We start from the raw sequence: 13,529 nt of genomic DNA on the forward strand, positions 1-13,529 counted from the left end.
TCTAAAAAAAAAGTTAGGGATCACAGGGATGAAGTGTTACTATAGAAAGCACAAAATCAGCTGTTATCTTACCTGTTGCAGGTCAAAGCATTTCTGAAAGCCAACCGAATCTGCTGCTTGAGGAAGTGGTTTACACTACTAAAATACTACTTCTTGTAAAAGCTAGGTCATTTATTTCTAGTTAATGGACACTATGAGAATTCAACACACTTGACATTAGAACATCATGGCTCCACACCTGCCCCTGGAGGGTGTGGTTTTGTTTTGTTTTTTTAACTTCTCCACAAAACATTCGCTCCTCATGACAGCCAGAGATAACACTGAAAAATAAGTGGACCCTGGGTAAATTCAATACAACAGAAACAAGTCTGAAGCATACTCCTCAATTTTTGAGAGGGAATTGCAACAGACAATGTGCAAGCCACTTCAAATTGTATATGGTCTTGCACAAAGGCAAGGAGGACCTCCCAACACCAAGAGTCAGTCCCAAGACCTCTACAAAAGGTGGAACCAATACAGGTAAGTTGACAAACTGTTCTGATGCTACCAGAAGTTTATGATCATTTTGTTTCTTTACAGGGGAAATATGGTAGCACAACATCTTTTGTTTTAAATACTAAGACTACTTTTCTTTAACCAGACTGGTACTCATCTTTTAAAATCTTATTTCAACCTCTTTCTTCAATGCAGGGATAGAAGACAAAGTAACAAGAACTCTGAGGGAAAGGGATTCACAGCAATGTCAGTCCACACATGCTGTAAGAGATGGACATTTTGCGCAATACAAAAAAATAATCTTACCAGAAGCTGTGTCCACATTTCGTCATGTAGGCTTCTTCAATCATATCAAAACAGATGGGGCTGAAAACAAAACAAAGCCAAAAATCACAAAGCTGTCTTTTTATGTTAAAAAAAAAGGAAGGAAAGTATTATTAACTCAAAGCAGCCACCTAATCACCCTTAGGGAATATTTTCTATTTGTAAAATGAAAGAGGACACACAAGTACAACAGCAACTGGGTAGTATAGAGATCAAAAGGGGCAATCAACAGCTTTTCGAACTCAGAATGATACTGCAGTTTGCTACAATTAGCAACCAGGTAAGTGTTCAGTCTTGAAGCTTTCAACAGTTGCAAACCCCCAAAAGCCTTTAACAAGCAAGGTTACAGAAGAACCTTCTAACCATCTGTACTAGCTCTCAAAATGTAAAAAAAATGGTTTTGACATGAACAGACATAAGGTGTTTATAAATAACACCAAAATTAGTTTATTCTTCCTTTTCTCAGCCAATAGCTATCTATAACTTTAAAAAAGGATGCAAAGAGGCAGAGCAGAAAAGAAATAGTTATTAGTTCTTGTTTGCATGACATAAGTAGGAGAAGGTGCCAACAAGGGAGGTGTACCTGCAGAGCACTGCCAGGCAGCAGGCAGGGCTGAGGCTGCTAAAGAGCACAATAAGGTACAGTGCAACCAGAAGATGGAACAAACAGTCAAGCATGGCGTTAAAGTCAAAGGAGAAGATGGGAAAGGTAGAATATGGGTCTGTTCGTAAGGAAGACAGAGGAATGAATGGAAACAAGGGCTTTAGTTTTTTCCAAGACTATTTAGTGACCAAAGCACAGCCAGCCCTCCAGGAGGGATCACCAAAAACCAAGCAGGGAGCTGAAGAGTGGAAGGATGTACAAGCAAGCAGTGCTCTACAGGAACCCAAGTACGACAAGAGACAGGAATACAGTGAGATGGGTAGTGGAAGAAATCAGTCTCATCAAGTGGCTATGACATTTGAAGGAAACAAACACAAATGGAAGTAGACAAGAGCTGTGCCTTACTTCCAGTGACTCCTATGGCTACTGTCCCCAGTAGCTGGTAAGATATTCCGTCACATACATGCTCATCTTCAGGTCTTGGCTAGCTATCTAGTGAGACACTGTGGACAGCAACGTCACAATTCTGCACATAACACACGTACCTGCTGTGTCACAAGCTTCACCTTGCTTTCAAGCCCTTACAGACATCCAAATGCTCTCCTCACACTCCTGCATGTCCACACCAGTCTCAGTTCAGAAAGGTTTTCAGCAGCATTTGTTTTCTTCAGAAACAACTTCCTCCCACCTTCTGCCAACAAGGCAGTTCCCACAGAATGAGCCGTTAATAAACTGTTAACTTTTGAAAAGCAGGAGTCTTTTTGAATCCAAGATCAAAAACCCAGATCAGACTGAAGCAAGCAATGCTTGGCAGGGGAGGGGAGCACCTTAATTTCTCCCCTTGTTAGCACTCCACAGAAGTCACTCCCCCTTTCTGTCATCCATTGTAGAAGATACTAAAACTTGTTACCCCATTAGGCATTTAAAAATAGGGATGAAAAATGCTCTTAAATAGTTATTTTTAAGCCCACAGAAGGGAAGCTGTGGCCTCTGCCAATGCAATCCCGCTCTGAATCACCAAACTGAAAACCAGGGACGCCTTGAAAGGTTTGTGCAATCTAACACACAAACCAGGTTGTCTTAAATATTCCACCAAACTGTCTGTATAAACACAACATATAGGCAAACAAATCAAACTAGAACATTACTCTGAACCAACTGAGCCACCTCAAATACTTTACATGCACCTGTCGCTCTTCCACCCTGACAGACACTTTTCTGCACTTTTTTCTTGAGTAGCACCAACTTCAAAAGTTCCAGTCTGTGTTTCCGAGTTAGAAGTTATTTAGTTCCAAGGCACTGTTTAGTCAGAATAAATTATGACCAAATTTAGCCAAAAAGGGAAGATAATAGGAGGAGAATTAGGCTTCTTTGTACTCTATTAGCCTGGCATGTTTTAAGAAGTCACACACTTAGTGTTACATGAGCATCCAAGGCTGGTTTCCCAAACTTCCTCTTCTTCACACCAGTTTGATTGGAGAAGTGACAGAGGCAAAACAGTTGAGAAAAAGCTATCAGAGCCAGCAAAGACGGCCATTCAGTGCCAGGGTCATTGTTAACCGAGCCTGAATTTTCCATTAAGAACTGTTTCCCCCGAAACGCTAACTGATTTACAAGTGGAAACAAGATTGATGTTTTTTAATATTTACTGAAGCCAAGCTGGCTATAACACATGGAAGTTGCTATGCACCAGTTGTTTTAAGTTAATCTAACACACAGGGAAGGCTAAGAAAGTAGTGGAGTGATGGGGACTTGAGACACACTACAGCTTGCAGTATACACCAAAACTGGGAAGAGGTATGGTGAAATCAAGGCTTCTCTGCATGAGATAGTTCTTAACTCTATTTGTTTTAAACAGCAGAGCCAAGTACAAAGGATGCAAATTACTTCAGCAAGCCAAAAATGTCACTGCCTTATTTACTAACAGCTTTTTTTATCCGACACTGCAAAGACCTACCATTCTTTCTCTATGCAGTAGACCTCAAACATTTTTAAAATAATTTTAATCAAGTTCATGCCTCTAAGTTTTGCCAGCTGTTGAGAAGTGCCTTGAGAAGAGCACTACTGTCACACTGCTGCTGCCCAAACACCTGGCTGGAGTGGTCACTATAAAATTAAAACACACTTCAGATTTCCTTCTGCTCCACAGCAAACAAGACCTATTACAGTTTCTTCCTCCTATTCTGCTCCTCCTTGGTCTAAACATAGAGCAGGACTTGCTGCAGGCTCTGTCCTTCACGTGGAAGGTGGCCAGGATGAAGATCACTACCATTAGTATCTACTGAATATGAAGCTCCAACAAAACAGATCATAAAACCATCATTACACATGGTACATAAACAGCTCCCTGTGGTTTTAGCTTGTGACCTCCAGGGTCAGTTTGCAGTAGTCTTTAAAGGGGTTTGCCAGATCACAAACACATGAATAACTACACCCAGCCCATGCCTAGCATTAACAGGTAACCACCTGAGGTAAGAACTGTTTTAAACACCCATGAACCTGCAAGTCCACCTTCAAACATGGCACACAGTCCTACCCATACATAAGCTTGTTGTGTGTACCCCTGCAGGTCAGTATGCAACATCCCCTTTTCCATATGTTCTTACCTATGGCAGAGGTCAGAAACAACTACTGGTATGAAGCAGCCACGTCCAGGGACCCAAGCAGATAGTAACTGGTTTAAAAGACATTTAGTCAACCACTATTTGGGAGTAATGTCAGGGCAATTACATTGCTGGACAGGCGAAAATTCTCTGATCAGAGGATTCCCTTTCAGATCTTCTCAGGCAAGTGGAAAGAGGCCTGGCTATAGGAACAGCAAGCTACCTTTAATTCTACACCCTGCAGTAAGAGAAACAGTTTCCCCTTTTACCATGAAGTTGTCCAGTAAGTCAGACCTATTTGCCTTCCTGACTAGTTACACATTTCCAGTCAGAAGCTGATACATACCGCACTTGCAAACTTGTGAGCCTACACTTGCTAAACATTTCACAACCCAGACTAGCAATGTATGCCAATGTTTACGTTAAACCTAGGCCTCATATTGCTGAGACAGCACTTTCAGAAGACAGGCAGGGAGGTTGCACACATTAACACTATTTACAGACTTTCCACTTGTACCTTGAAGTTTGAAACTCACCCAAACTTCTTTATGCTTTCCCACTTTCAGTCGGGTACAGACTGAATCTACCACTGAGTCCACAGCTGTGGCTAACATCAACTCACAGCCCATGTTCAGAAAAATTATCAAATGTTCCCTGCAGCTGACAGCATCTTGAAAGTGTCCTTACAGGGAAAAAAAGAACAACCCAGCATATGGTAAACTTCTGCTTCTCACACCAAGATATCCAAAGCTTGTTTAAATCAATTATTTAAGGCTGCACATTCACACACACCTGTCTTCTTGGACATTGCTCAAAATTCCAGAGCTGCCCAGTTGAGTTTGTTTCTGCACTGTATAACTGTATTGCTAACTAAAAAAAAAAATAATACTACTACTATTAACTTGAAGCTAGTGTTAATACATAACAATCAGCCCCTACAGCCCACAACAATACCAGAGTTCTTCACTGCTGTGTAAGTTAACTAACTATAACCATTGTCTACTCTTAAAAGTGTCTGACCTGCACTTCAAAATGCCCAATGTATTTCTCATTAATACCAGGAAAAGGGGGACAGGACATTTTCCCAGTTACCTCAGTTGATTTTTTCCCCCCCTCTCACTTTTTCAGCCAGCAGCGCTCCTCAATGAGGAGTGAACAGCTAATTACATGTTCTCCTTGAAGCATGCACAGTACTTACCTGCAGGGGGAGGGGGAAGATACAAGAAACTCAGCTTTTTGAACCATCTCTAAATACTTCAGCTGGCCTACAAACTTGTTATGGGTGTTATTTTCCCTTTAAACACCTTCATTTCTACAACAGACAACAAAACAAGAAGTGACAGCTGACTAGAAAGGGATGGGGAACAATGGTTGTAGACCACTACTGCCAGAGTATAACTGTGAAGGGAACAGAGGGACATGGACATTTGCAATTGCATTATCCCCTCTGATCAGAAAACCCACGAGCAACAGCAATGCAACCCTCTCCCACACCAAATGCCCTTAGATCCACCTAACATGGCCTAGAGCCTTCAGCCAGAGCAGGCCAGCTGATTACAGCTGTTCTCTCATCTTATATCTGTTACTGAACAAACCAATACTTACAGTAATAAGCAGTAATATTTTATTATCACTTACTACTAGTAAGAAGTACTTACTGTTTTTTCTGCCACTAACTTCTTCGCAGCTTCAGGTTCTCACTTTGGTAGCAAGGATGTTTGCTACCTACTCTGCTAGACAGTTTACAAAGCTGTAAAATCAAGTCTGCATATTTTTGCCACAATTCCTGTCCCATAGAGACATCAGACATCTAACCCTCACCTGTAAGTCAGAGCTGTCAATGTCATCTGGGAAGCTGTGGCCCATTTCTCTTCCTTTTTTTTTTTAAAAAAAACCCTGTTTCTTTCCAACACATGACTTCCCCACAACTCAAGCTTCTTTCCAGTATCTCTTCACTGTTTGCCTCTCAGATGTGAACACTTATCCCTACTTTCTGTTCTCACATTTTAGTACATCCAACCAGCTATAAAAGTCAAACCTATTCCTTATGTCAGGAGGTTTGAAACCCATTAGTAATGGGCTCTCTTTGAAACTGCAAATCACCAACAGTTCTCAAGCCACCACACATTGCAGCGGGCCTTGGTCTACCAAGTCTGCTGAAAGAGTATTTCCAGCTACGAGCTGCAGTTTTGGCTGAATATTATAAGGACAGCATCTGAATGGCCTCAAAAAAAGAAAAAACCTTTATCCCATCATCACAGAAGTTTCCCGCTCATGTGGTTTTAGGTGCCAGACCAACACAAACCTTCTTGCTGTTTGAAACTAACCAACCTTTCCCAGCAACAGAGCTTCACTGGATGTGTCAACCACCACGGGACTCCCTGGATCCCCAGCCGGAGGGGCACCAGCTCCTGCACTGGCTCCTCGTCCTGGGCTCAGCGGGGGCCGTGTCCCCCAGCACAGGCCCGGCCCCGCCGGCGCCACAGGGCCCAGGTAACAGGCACGGACTGGCCGTGTCACCGGGCTGCGTGAGGACAGCCCGCACGCCGCGGGTCCTGGCCGCAACGCTGGGCTGCTGAAGCGCACCCGGGGGGGAACCTGCCAGGAATAGCCCGATTCGGCTTAAGAACAGCGAGGGTGAAAGCAGCGCCGCTGCACAGGGCCCAGAGGCGGCCCCAGCCCCGCAGCGGGGGAGCCCCCGGCGCCATGACCCCGCCAGGGCGAGCTGAGGTGAGGTGCGAACGCCCCGCTCCCCGCGGGGAGCCCTGAGGGGCCGCTGCCGGCTGCCCCGGCCTCCCGCCGCTATCACCCACCCCCGGGGCTTCCCTCCGGCATGGCGGCGCCCCGGCTTCCCTCAGCGGGGTAGCGGGTGCCGCTATCGCGATATATCGCGCTCACCAGACAAAGTCGTTGCTCTTGTCCTCGTAGGAGTTGATGAGCCCGTTGCAGAGCGGGGTAAGCAGCGGCCTCTTCCTGCTGCTGCCGCCGCCCGCACCGCCACCGCCGCCTCCCGCGGAGGAGCCGCCGCCACCGCCGGGCCGCGCCGCCGCCGCCAGCCGGGCCAGCCCCGCGCCCGAGCCCGACACGGCGGCCGCCACCAGCACAGGCCGCGCCGCCGCGCCGCCCGAGGAGGACGAGCCCGGCGCCATGGCCGCCGAAGAGGAGGAGGAGGAGGAGGAGGAAGAGGAGGAGGCCGGGGTAGCGGCGGGCGGCGCGGCGGGGTGCGGCGGCAGGCGGCTGCCCGACATGCCGAGGCCGAGCCGGGGCGGGCGGAGCGGGGCCGACGGCGGAGCGGCCTCAGCGCATCCCCGCGCGCGGCACCGCGGGAACAATAAAGTTCGTTCAAAGAGAAAAAAAAAAATTAAAAAAAAAAAAAAAAAAAGCGAGAGAGAGAAGGGAGGGGGCAAAAAAAAAAAATACCAAAACAAAAAAAACCCAAAAACCCAACAAAACACGCCCGCCCGCGCGTCCCCGGCCCGGCGCTTGTTCAAGCTTTATTGACAGGCGGACAGCCCGCCGCGCATGCGCGGCCCGGGGCGGGGCGGTGCTGCCCTCGGGGCGGGGCGGCGGGGTCGGGCCCGGCCTCCCGGCCGCGGCGAGCCCTGGGCTCCCCGGCGGCTCCGCACGGCTCCTGCGGGCGGGCGTCCCGCCGTGCCGCCGAACCCAGGCCAGCGGCCGGCCGCGCCGGGGGGACCGCGGGCCGGGAGCCCGCCCCGCTGCCCGCCGCTCCTGCCCGCCCCGGTGCAGGCCGCCCCCCGACAGAGACATCGCTCCCTCAGGGACCCTCTCCCTCAGCGCACAGAAGTCCCTCGGCGGCGCCGGACTGCGCCGTGCCTCACAGGCCGCTCCCGCCGGCGGCTGTCACCTGGGCCGTGCACCCCGAGGAGCTGCCCTGTGCCTGCACGGCTCACCCCGGGTACCGAACGCTGTCCAGCTCCGCGGAAAGGCCTCCAGTAGTGAGTTAACGGCTTTCGCCGGGCTTCAGCCAGCTCCCTTCGCTGCCTGGGCAGGCAGGGATCCCAGTGACATGGCCCACGGCGCGTCCCTGCTTCCCTACAGTAGCCCGTGATTTTACAGAAGCCAGGGCAGACTGCTTTCTGCATTAATTAATGAATAAAGTTCATTTATGAATTAAATAAACGAATGAATAAATGCATACAGTTCATTTATTCATTAAGTTAATGAATGAAGTGTTAATGAACAATGCCTCAGAGATGTTTTGGGTGTGAGGGAAAATGTCATCCCAAGACCCTGACTTCTGCAAGCCAAACAGAAGGGCTTATGGACCACGGCACTTGGCAAGGCCAGAAGTACTGCACAGAGATACCTGTTCCCCATAATTTCTCTTCCAGCAACCCATAGAAACGTATTGCCTGCTTTGCATTGAGTAACTGTATTGTCTACAGTCAGCTTTACCTGTCTAGGGTTAAAGAGGCAGCTGGCGAAACACTAGGGCATTCCCTGAGGATGGTAATCCTAAACCCAGGTATGGGAAAACGCCCAGAGAGATCAGCTCTGTGGCACTCCTCCCAGGGAAGACAGCAGAGTGAGCTTTCAGTGGGCTGTAAAACCAGTATGAGAGCTGGTAAAACTGGTCTGAGAGAAAAAAAGGTGGCTTCAGGTAGGCAGTGTTGGTCAGGAGACCTCTCTGGCATGCAGCAGGGTGGCAGGGACAGAGGATCACAGGTGTCCCAAAGAGAGCACAGGGAAACGCTGCTCCTGATTCACTCTGGAGATGCTGCTACACATGGAGAGCTGTGGAGTGCCCCTCTTGACATCTCCTCTCAACTTCTGCTTGAATACCGTTGGGTATTTGCCTCTGTGTATTTATCCCTAATGGTGGGGGGGGTGGGGGGGGGTGGGGAAACAAACCAAGACAAAACAAAACCCAAACTGTCTCTCTGAGGAATGTTAGTGTGTAAACATGGATCTGTGCAAGACAGAAAATACAAAGGCAGCTTCTTTTTGAGATCCAGGTCAGTAGTCTTACCTTTACAAGTTGACATCTGCCATTATAGTCACTCTCATGATTTAACTCTGTTGCTGTTATTAAAAAGTTTCCTTCTTAGAGTTTTTGAGGTTCTTTTTAGTGGTTTGGTTTGGGTTTTGGTGGGGTTTTTTTAGCTGTTGTCTTCCCCTGCTTTCTATAAATAGCCTTCTGACTGGCAGGTCTCCATAAAGACACTGAAACATATCAATTCCCCCTGTTTTCAGTGGGAGCAAAAAAGAACTGTCTAAATTTGAGCCTGTCTGTTTGGGTCTGTGTGCATCATATTTCCTATTGCTAAGAGAAAGCAAAGTCTCATTTCCTTGTCTTTCAGAGGGACCAAAAGCTTTATGGATGAGTGTCTGCAATGCAGTAGTATTGGCAATAGGACATCTAGATGCTTCACACGTACTGAAATACTGGCTGATCCTTGAAAAGTCTTGCCATTCCTGACTGTGCTTCAGGGAGGAAAAAATGACACACATAAATGCTGTTAAAGATCAAATATGTGCCCACTTATGGCCTTCACAACAACACCTACACCCACAGGCCTGGCAGCAAGTGTGGCATCCAGCACTTTCAGCACCGAAGGACCAAATCCCTAATACCTGAGCTTCAGGATATAATTCTGAGCTCTTGGAGGCCCTCTAAGCAAAGACCTTCTCTTCACTGCCCTGATGCATACTGAACAGCCTCAGGCTTCTGGAGATATTTTTTTCCTGGGGTTACCTTGCATTACCAGTTCCAAGATCAATGTTTGCAGCCTGAGGGAAGATTAGATGCTACTTCCTCGAGATGCCTGTGCATTGTAGTGAGACAAAGGACATGGATAAACTCTCCCAGTTTTAAAGTTCACTGTGGATGGAGCACTGCTGGGTCAGGTATCTTCCAGGCCCTGTTAGCACGAAATGAGGTCTAAGAATTCATTTGATACAGTCCAAGTATCGACAATGCTGTTATTAGATCCTATGGCAGGGGTACCAGAGTGAAACATGATATATCAGCTGTAAGAGTTTTTTTCATAGAACTGTAGAATGGTTTGGGTTGGAAGGGACCTTCAAGATCCCCTAGTTCCACCCCCTGCCCTGGGCAGGGACACCTCCCACCAGACCAGGTTGCTCCAAGCCCCGTCCAGCCTGGCCTTGAGCACTGCCAGGGATGGGGCATCCACAGCTGCTCTGGGCAACCTCTGCCAGTGTCCCACCACCCTCACAGTAAAGAATTACTTTCTAATATCTAATCTAAATCTACCCTCTTTCAGTTTAAAACCATTGCCCCTTGTCCTATCACTACAGGCCCTACTAAAAAGCTTGTCCTCATCCTTACAAGCCCCCTTCAAGAATTGAAAGGCCCCTTTCTCCTCGGAGCCACACCTTCTCCAGGCTGAATAAACCCAATTCTTTCAGCCTGTCTTCAGAGGAGAGGTGCTTCAGCCCTCTGATCATGTCCCTGTGTCTCCTTCAGCCAGCAGCGTGTCAGATGCTTGCACCTTCTTGCGGTTGGGATCCCACATTGAAGCACAACTCCTGATGGGTTCAGGACAGACTGGGGTTTCTTGGTGTGAGGACATCCATCTGCGCCCTGGTGTAGGTCTTTTTATTTTCAGTAGGTCTTTCTGGGGTCCTGTTTAGGCTCAAATCTGCCCCCAGAAGACTGCTTGTGTTTCCTTGCTTAATCTGGAATTACCTTTGTGTCTCCTCTTAAAGGAGATGTCTATCTGCCTTCAAAGGTGTGTGGAGCACAGCAAGGCAAACACCTCCTGCCCAGCCGGTAAACATGACCCATTCCTGACTGGCCTAACCCTTAGGCTGAAAAAAAATCAGTTACTCTGGGTAAGATGTCTCCAGCTACAGCCCTTAGTGGTTACTTTATACAAAGTATAGGTTTCTGACAGACATACATTTTGGAAGACTGGCTGTAGTAATCTGCTTTTATTTTTCTCTGTTTTCCAGCCTCTGAAGCCGGTTGATGACTGTGTCCCTAGCAATGAAGTACCAGTTCTGTGCAAAAAGGGATGATGATCTCTACCCATGGCATTAAAGGAAGGAGCAGATAAGAACTGCCTATAGATGAATGAACCTTAATAGTGATATAGATCCTGCTCTTCTGGGTACATAAATCCTACTTATTATAAGCCCTGAGTTTGTGACTTTTACGACTGCGGCTCCATTTACCTGCGCAGTTGCAGCTGTGATACCCAGTGGTAGCACAGTTGCCGAAAACATTAAGGGCACTCTGCATGGATCACCATGCAGCAAGACTGAGACTTCTTCCGCACAGAGCGATGTGTCAGCCAGATGTTTGTGGGAAGTGACAGTCACCTTCCGGGCTCTGTTCCTGACTGCTGATGACTTATGAGGAAAATTACTTCTGTTTCCGTTTCTGAGCCCGTTGCTACCACCTAATTTCCACTGGGATCCGTTAGTCTGTTCAGGAACGCAGCAGCCCCCGCTCAGAACAGCCACCCTGGCTTGAGAATTGCTGCTCCAGAGGTCATTAGAGTCCTTTATTAATAATCATTGCATTAACCTCCCAGCTAGCCAGTGACAGAAATGCCATTTCTCCCATTTTATAGCTGAGAAAAATGAAGCGTGGACAGATTCATCATCTGGTTACAGAGTCGATGGGAACTCTTAATGCTCCATAAATCTGAAAATTAGGCTGTCAGCAACTTCTCCTAAAGAAACCTGCAGCAAAGCTATCCAGGGGACCCAGTTCCTAACCATCAGGTACGCTCCCTCCCCGGTTTACTGGGAGAAACCTGGACACTTCTCCCTGAATTTGAATTCCTGCAGTGAGACACAGGTGTGGGGATCTGGAGGGCATGGTCGGGCAGGGAAAGAGAGCTCAGGACTCCCTGCCCACAGCAGACACATCTGCTCTGCAGGGCAGCAGTACCCACTTGCTACGTGCACAGGGGAGGGCCTCTGAGGAAAGGGCACAATGCACTTAATGATGGCGTTTTGACAGAGGGGTAGGAGTTAATGGCTCTTGTAGCAACTCAGGTACATGCACAGTCATCACTTGAAACTTGACTGTGAGAAAATATTTGCTTATTAAAATACTCAAACTAACTCAGGCTGCATGGGATATGAGGGCAGCAGGAATTGGGGGGACTGGTTTTGGTTTTTTTAATTTCTTTTCTAGTTCAGTAATGCAGAAGCAAGTAGTGGCAGGAAGGAAGATGCTTAGCGACATCTATTATAGTTAAGATTATACAGAATTATTAAAAAAAAAAGGATTTCTTTCAATGCTTTATAATAACACCTTTGCCACCTGCAGATGGAATTTTATGCACTGGCCTTAGGCTAACTCCAAGTTGGTGTAGAGATTTTGAGCAAAAATGTTGTAACCATTTTCAGAAATGAAGAATCAGCAAAATAAAATATTAACATTTACTGCTATGTTTAAAAAGCTCTGATCCTTTAAAGCAAAAAACAAACAAACAAAAAAGTGTCTGGGAGAAATGTCACCTTTACACTGCAAACTACATCATTCAGGTCTTCTGAAGAGGCATTTGACTTGATAGAACTAAAATGAGGTTTAAATCATTTGGTGATTCTTCTGTAATGAAATACTGTCCTCCAAAGTTTCCAGGCGCTACAAAGACCCCAAAAGAAATGCACATGCAACTGCTGTTTCAATGCGTGTGCATTGAAGCAAAGCTACAGAGGAGCTTGACTTCATTTCTGACCTACACAAGCAGAAATACCTGATTCACTGCTCAAAATTATGAAATTTCCTTTAGAAGTGAAAAAGGAAGATACCATCTTGTTATTAAACACCGCACTGTAATGCATGTGCCCGGGGGTAGAGTGAAGGTTCTCTTATGGCACGTCCTTTTGCTCTGAGTCTTTGACCTTGTATTCAAAGAGTGGGCTTTCTAGGAAAATATTAACCAAACCCTCCACTTGGCATAAGCCGAGCTAGAGGTAGTTTCTCTCCCACACGTGCTTGGCCCAGCCTCGGCTTGTGCAAGCCCAGGTCGGTCTCAGGACGCTGCAGCTCTGCCGAAGTTTGCTGTTTCTCACGCACTGCAGTAGCGAGGCGAGGCTGCTCCTTACCCAGCGTAGCTGCTACCGTTGACACCCCCTAAAACCTGGCCAAGCTCAGCCCCTGCTATGGTTCCCACTCTCAGCTAATACACTATGCCTAAATACAGACATGATCAAATTCATTCCTTCTGTAACTGCACTAATCCTTTTAGTAAAGATGAATTCGGCATCTCTGTCAAGGGTGATTTCTTTCCCACAAAATATGATTGACACTGAAGTAGTTTATGTGCCCTTATAGTATGGAACAGGTCTATTTAGTGGCTTGCAATTGTTTTTTGGAGCGTTAACATGTGCTGCTCTCTCCTGTGAACTTCCCCCGTTATGTTACAGACAGCAAAAGTCATCTGTCTTCAGTGTTGCCACCTGCTAGGATTTACTGCATGGCTTGTGAGCGCTGATATTTTCTTGTAGCCCCGGCTGCCTAGATTTGGTGTTTCCCTGAGCCACGTTGCTCTGCAGTA

General features: G+C 47.0%; 1 protein-coding gene and 1 long non-coding RNA gene across 7 annotated transcripts in view; one reads left to right on the forward strand and one right to left on the reverse strand.

Moving 5' to 3' along the window:
* COP1 (COP1 E3 ubiquitin ligase) overlaps nucleotides 1-7,411 on the reverse strand; it is a 127,711-nt gene extending 120,300 nt beyond the window's left edge. For both annotated transcript variants that reach the window (XM_055815075.1, XM_055815074.1), the window contains exons 1-2: nucleotides 6,925-7,411; nucleotides 802-861 (exon numbers count right to left, since the gene is read on the reverse strand). In XM_055815075.1, the coding sequence (XP_055671050.1) occupies nucleotides 802-861; nucleotides 6,925-7,274 (410 nt within the window). In that variant the 5' untranslated portion in view covers nucleotides 7,275-7,411. The remainder of the gene's footprint in view (nucleotides 1-801; nucleotides 862-6,924) is intronic.
* A 195-nt stretch (nucleotides 7,412-7,606) lies between these two features.
* On the forward strand, nucleotides 7,607-13,237 carry LOC129785228 (uncharacterized). 5 transcript variants are annotated; one of them, XR_008748970.1, is made up of 3 exons: nucleotides 7,651-7,982; nucleotides 10,720-10,845; nucleotides 10,966-13,237. It is a non-coding gene; the product is annotated as an uncharacterized LOC129785228 (long non-coding RNA). The 5 variants fall into 5 exon arrangements; XR_008748972.1 differs by lacking the exons at nucleotides 7,651-7,982; nucleotides 10,720-10,845 and adding exons at nucleotides 8,904-9,002; nucleotides 9,348-9,894; XR_008748969.1 differs by lacking the exon at nucleotides 10,720-10,845 and having other exon boundaries at nucleotides 7,607-7,982.
* The last annotated feature ends 292 nt before the right edge of the window (nucleotides 13,238-13,529 follow it).

This window comes from Falco peregrinus, chromosome 10, assembly GCF_023634155.1.
Source record: "Falco peregrinus isolate bFalPer1 chromosome 10, bFalPer1.pri, whole genome shotgun sequence".
NCBI lineage: Eukaryota > Metazoa > Chordata > Aves > Falconiformes > Falconidae > Falco > Falco peregrinus.